General features: G+C 48.5%; 3 protein-coding genes across 4 annotated transcripts in view; 2 read left to right on the top strand and 1 right to left on the bottom strand.

Annotated features, from left to right (window-relative positions):
• Positions 1 to 5,000, top strand: part of LOC125954593 (F-box/LRR-repeat protein 6) — an 11,850-nt gene that overhangs the window by 2,301 nt on the left and 4,549 nt on the right. Inside the window, exons 2-3 of the mRNA XM_049685037.1 lie at positions 4,404 to 4,682; positions 4,852 to 5,000. The exon at positions 4,852 to 5,000 is cut by the window's right edge and continues 62 nt beyond it. Coding sequence (XP_049540994.1) covers positions 4,404 to 4,682; positions 4,852 to 5,000 — 428 coding nt within the window. The remainder of the gene's footprint in view (positions 1 to 4,403; positions 4,683 to 4,851) is intronic.
• On the top strand, positions 1,666 to 2,498 carry LOC125954653 (peritrophin-1-like). Of its 2 annotated transcripts, none has more exons than XM_049685122.1 (2): positions 1,666 to 1,718; positions 1,804 to 2,494. In XM_049685122.1, exons 1-2 carry the CDS (start codon positions 1,712 to 1,714, stop codon positions 2,409 to 2,411), a joined length of 615 nt encoding a protein of 204 aa, XP_049541079.1. In that variant the 5' UTR covers positions 1,666 to 1,711; the 3' UTR covers positions 2,412 to 2,494. The 2 variants fall into 2 exon arrangements, with proteins under 2 accessions (XP_049541079.1, XP_049541078.1); XM_049685121.1 differs by having other exon boundaries at positions 1,697 to 1,718; positions 1,768 to 2,498.
• LOC125954631 (mucin-2-like) lies at positions 2,662 to 4,000 on the bottom strand. Its single transcript, XM_049685092.1, has 2 exons — positions 3,866 to 4,000; positions 2,662 to 3,786 (listed from the first exon to the last, which is right to left on the bottom strand). The coding sequence occupies exons 1-2, from the start codon at positions 3,900 to 3,902 to the stop codon at positions 2,738 to 2,740; spliced, it is 1,086 nt and encodes a 361-aa protein (XP_049541049.1). The 5' UTR covers positions 3,903 to 4,000; the 3' UTR covers positions 2,662 to 2,737.

Here is a 5,000-nt window from a genome sequence, read left to right as displayed (position 1 = left end):
ATTCTATCTCCCTGATGTCCATTCGTACCAGGATAACTTGGATTTACAGACTGCTCCGTTCCTTCTTCAGAACAGTTTACATTGCGAGGATAATCGCAAACTTTGATCCGAGCGTTGTACTGTAATCCAACAGGACACTGGATCTCAAAGGCAGTGCCATGATTGCAGAGGAAGAACTTGGAACAGTCAGTCTCGTGTCGGAAGTATAATCCTTCGTGGGCTTTGCATCTCGGATGCGCTGGGACGACGTTTACTGCTTGCTGACAAATTGGACAAGACTCATTCGGTCCTCCCTGATGTCCATTCGTACCAGGATAGTTTGGATGGACAGACTGCGTCGATCCTCCCTGATGCCCATTCGTCCTGTCTCCTTGATGTCCATTCGTAGGATAGCTTGGTTCATTAGCTTGCGCTATGACAGACCCGCTACAATCTACATTATGTGGGTAATCACACACGTTGATGCGAGAATTGAAGTTCAATCCAGCCGGGCACTGAATCTCGTACGCCGAACCGTGGCTGCATTGGTAGAACTTGGAACAATCCGTCTCATGGCGGAAGTAGAGCGAGTAGAATCTACCGTTGTCATTGCAATTAGGATGTTTTACCAAAACGTTCGTTGCTTGTTCACAAATCGTGCACGGAGCGTTGGATGGATCTCTTCCTCCTTGGTGACCATTAGTTCCTGGGTATCCACCAGCAGCACCATCTACTTGTTCCTGGATCACTGGTCCAGAACAATCCACGTTCGCTGGATAGTCGCAGACATTGGTGAGCGCGTTGAAATGCAATGCCGCAGGACACTGCACGAGATAGGCCGTGCCATGGTCACACTGATAGTATTTAGAACAGTCCTTTTCATGCCGGAACAACACCGGACGTTGGTGTGCTTCAGATCCACCGCGACAGTTCGGGTGCTGGTGAATCGATTCCTTTGCCTGCTGGCAAATGGTACACGAGCTGCTGGCGATCGGTGCTTGGGAGGAACAGTTAACTTTCGAAGCAGGAGCGCAGTAAGTCGTTTGCTGGTTAAAGGCATAGCCAACGGAACAGACGTGCTCGTAAGCCGTTCCACGGTTACACTCGTAAAACTTTCCGCAATCTTCCTCATCTCGGAAGTATTTAGGGTTCGTTATTGGAACGGAGGCACATTCTGGGTGGTTGGGAAACTGGTTTGACGTCCTGATGCCACACTTGTTGCAAGATAGACCATTCACCGTCTCGAAAACGGTCGCCACGAGAGCAACTAGAAGAAGCAAGACGCTAGAATCTACGAAAAATTAAAGTAGACAAATCAGTTTTTGTAAACCTTTCTTTGACACCGAACACCAAATGATAGCTCTTACTAGCCATAGTCGCCGCGTGGTTCCAGGTCGTAATTTGAAGTCTATCTTGCTTGAAACTCGATATTTATACATCTCGCTCGAGTTTTAATTAGTTGAAAAGTATGAAACTTTTGCAAAATCCTTCAAAATCCGCGTTCAAACATTCTGATTGGTTCACGTGCAACTCGGTATCTTGTGAAGTCACCGATATATTTGGAAACGCTCTTGAGGTATTGCGAAACAGCGCTACTGTTGAAGAGCGGCTGCTGGATAGCAATCACGCTGTCGTTGAGTTTTTTTCCACCTATAAAACAGATTCTAAATAGTCCTCTATGATCATAGAAGGTTGTGACACTAACTAACACGGTACTCTCCTGTGCACCAGAATGTTCAGTAAGTCTTTTCAGTAGCCATTGTACTTGCACCATATTGTCGTTCTTAGGTTTCCTTTGGTTAAGACAAATTCATAATCTTCCAGCCAAACTTACATTTGTGGTCATCCTTCTCCTGTGTATCGTCGGAGTAGTCATTGCCACGCATAACGGTAACTACGAAGAGTCCGTTTACTGTGCACGTCGCTGGCTATCGATGACCCCGAGCCATAAGCTTTGCCGTGACCAAAACCGGCCCATCCACATTCCACACGATACCGACTGCTCGCGATACTATGAGTGTGCCTCCGGTGATGCGTACGAGTACTCCTGTGCGCCGGGATTGCTCTTCAATCGGCAGTCATTGATTTGTGAGCTAGCCAGCTTAGTAGATTGCCCCGATAGTGATCCTGTCATGCATCCTATTGAGATCCCTGGACCACCTCTGCCGGCCCATCCAAACTGTTCGCTGCTAGCTGGAGCCCTGGAGACTTCATTTTGGGCCCATACCACCAACTGCGCAAAGTATTACGGATGTTCCGAGGCCGGTCAGATATTGGAGCTACAGTGTCCTGGTGGGTTGGTGTGGCATCAGCACGATAAGGCTTGTGCGCTTCCGGATCCTCAAAAATGCTGTACTAGCATTCCGCCGGCACCGACCGAGCAGAAAGCGGACTTGAACTGGTGGGGCAAGCTGCAGTCGTGGATGGGTTAAAAGGCGGCATTCTTGAGTCAATTTATTTTCAAGAGTCCAGTGAGGAATTGTGAAGCAAATAAAGGTGTTGCCCGAAGAGTCATTGAACCGGTTATCTATGTGACAATGTTGCGGGCATAAAATGCATCATCACCGTCGGTTCTTGGCGTTCGTTAGCTGGACTCAAGTTACGCACTTGAGTTATTAAAATTTTTACTGATAGTCATCGCAACATGGATAACAACACGAAGGTTTGAGTAGGTCAAGATGATTGAACTTTGGAACACTATAAAATTCTATTTCCTGTATTGATTTGTCACTACAACCTATCATCATATCGGCTACGATTATCTATGACTACCGCGCAACGGACTTGCAGTTGTGGCCCAATCTTTTATGACACTTGGTGCCGCTGGTATGACGGGGCACTGGCACTCACAGTTCCAATGATAGTCACAACGTTTAAGCCTATCATGCCAGTATAAGTTAGCGGGGCACTTGAACTCTTGTACGCAACCGTCCAAACATCCAAAGTATTTAGTGCAGTCCATTGGGTTTGGCCAGTAATTAGGCTGTGACACTCCACTCGGCGGACAGTGCGGGTCCACCGGAGGCTTCTCTGGATCCGGGACATGAGTTGTACCTGGATTCGTGACTGTTGTCCCTGGATGCGTTGTGCTAGGATTGGGGTCCAGAGTTGTCCCTGGAGGTGTTGTACTAGGATTGGGGTCCAGAGTTGTCGCTGGATGCGTTGTGCTAGGATTGGGGTCCAGAGTTGTCCCTGGATGCGTTGTGCTAGGATTGGGGTCCAGAGTTGTCCCTGGAGGTGTTGTGCTAGGATTGGGGTCCAGAGTTGTCTCTGGATGCGTTGTGCTAGGATTGGGGTCCAGAGTTGTCCCTGGAGGTGTTGTGCTAGAATTGGGGTCCAGAGTTGTCCCTGGATGCGTTGTGCCAGGATTGGGGTCCAGAGTTGTCCCTGGATGCGTTGTACTAGGATTGGGGTCCAGAGTTGTCCCTGGAGGTGTTGTGCTGGAATTGGGGTCCAGCGTTGTCCCTGGATGCGTTGTGCCAGGATTGGGGTCCGGAGTCGTTCCTGGGTTTGGGGTCTCCGTAGGGGATGTCGGAGGCCATGTCGTTCCCGGGGTACACTGAGCGTTGGCTGGATAATCGCAGACATTGATTTTGCTGTTAAAGTGCAGCCCAGCTGGACAATCAAACTCGTACGCATCTCGCCGGCGACATTCGAAGAATTTGCTACAGTTGGTCGGATGAACGAAATAAATTGGATACTGTCCATCGGGATCCGTGCAGTTCGGATGGTTCGGAATCCACACTCCAGTCTGGGCACTCACGAAGACCGTGGCCCCGAGGCATACACATAATACCGTCACTAAATCTGGAACAAACAAATCAAAAGTACATAAGTCTGGTGCTACTTAGGCAACGGCACGAGATACTGGCGCTAAGGAACTTACCGACGGACTTATCCATTTTACTCCGGGAACCTTTCATGGTTGCACGAGTACGATGCTTCTTGATCGCTAATGCCGCTAATACTGGTATGAAGTGTAGCCTGTGGCCATGATTTTTATAGTTCTGGCGTACGTCGCGGCGTGATGGCGTTTCGGCTTCACTTGGGCCCCGTATCTGAAGTGGATTGAATAATCTCATACCATACGGGTGATTCCCCGTTCGATGCTTATTGGCACTCTCTTGCCGCGTACGGATCCATCAACTAGGATAACGTTGCAAAACAAACTCTGGCCCTTTGTGCATCATACGCTGCTTACGAACGTTCCTTAGGGCTACGGTTCGTCATAGGTACTTGTATGATAACTATTGATATGATGCAGCTCGTAACCGCGTGCAACGTTATCGATGACGTCTTAATCCATTTGAAAGAACTGATATGGTAGGCGAGTCGTGCTACCTTATAGACAGTACCACTTCGATTCGATACCCGTGGTGTCATAAATTCATATGTCTCCTTCCATTCTGTTCCTTTCCCTTCAGATAAGTGACAACAAAATCGGCATTAAGCTGTGTATAAAGAAAGCATCTGATGCGACAGTACAACCAAAGAAACCGAACCGCAAGCGTGCCCGTAAACCCAAAAGCCTTATCGAGGACAGTTCCGACGAGACCGGGTCACCGGAGAAGCGCAATCGGCGGAACGAAAAACCGCGCAAAACGAATAACAACACAGAAAAGCGGAGTGCCGAGGAGGACTACAAACCGCCCGAAGATCAGAGCCCATGGGCGAACCAGCTTCCCGAACACGTGCTCCACATGGTAAGCAACAGATTGTGCACCCTATTCCATCGGATCGGATTTAACAGTTGATTTCCTTGTGTGTTCCCTATTATGTTTCCTTGTGTCTCCCTCATATTTCGGTTATTTTTGGCTTTTGTGTTGTTGTTTTTTCTTTTCTTTGGTATCTCCCTTCTATTTCCTACTTTAGATTTTCAAAAACATAGTACAGAACGAGGGCAGCATACCGGCACTGGTACGGTTATCGCGCGTGTGCTCTACCTGGTACAAAGTCGCACAGTCTCCATCTCTGTGGCGAACGGTTGATCTCGGTACGTGGACCAAGGATCGGTTCAAGAC

This window comes from Anopheles darlingi, chromosome 3 (genome assembly GCF_943734745.1).
Source record: "Anopheles darlingi chromosome 3, idAnoDarlMG_H_01, whole genome shotgun sequence".
NCBI lineage: Eukaryota > Metazoa > Arthropoda > Insecta > Diptera > Culicidae > Anopheles > Anopheles darlingi.
This window is presented reverse-complemented; position numbering and strand designations above follow the sequence as displayed.

Excerpts from the sequence above, each read along its gene's own strand:
- LOC125954631 (XM_049685092.1), bottom strand. The coding sequence starts at position 3,902 with ATGAAAGGTTCCCGGAGTAAAATGGATAAGTCCGTCG. Across the intron at positions 3,787-3,865 it reads TAAAATGGATAAGTCCGTCG|ATTTAGTGACGGTATTATGT; the intron begins GTAAGTTCCTTA and ends TGTTTGTTCCAG.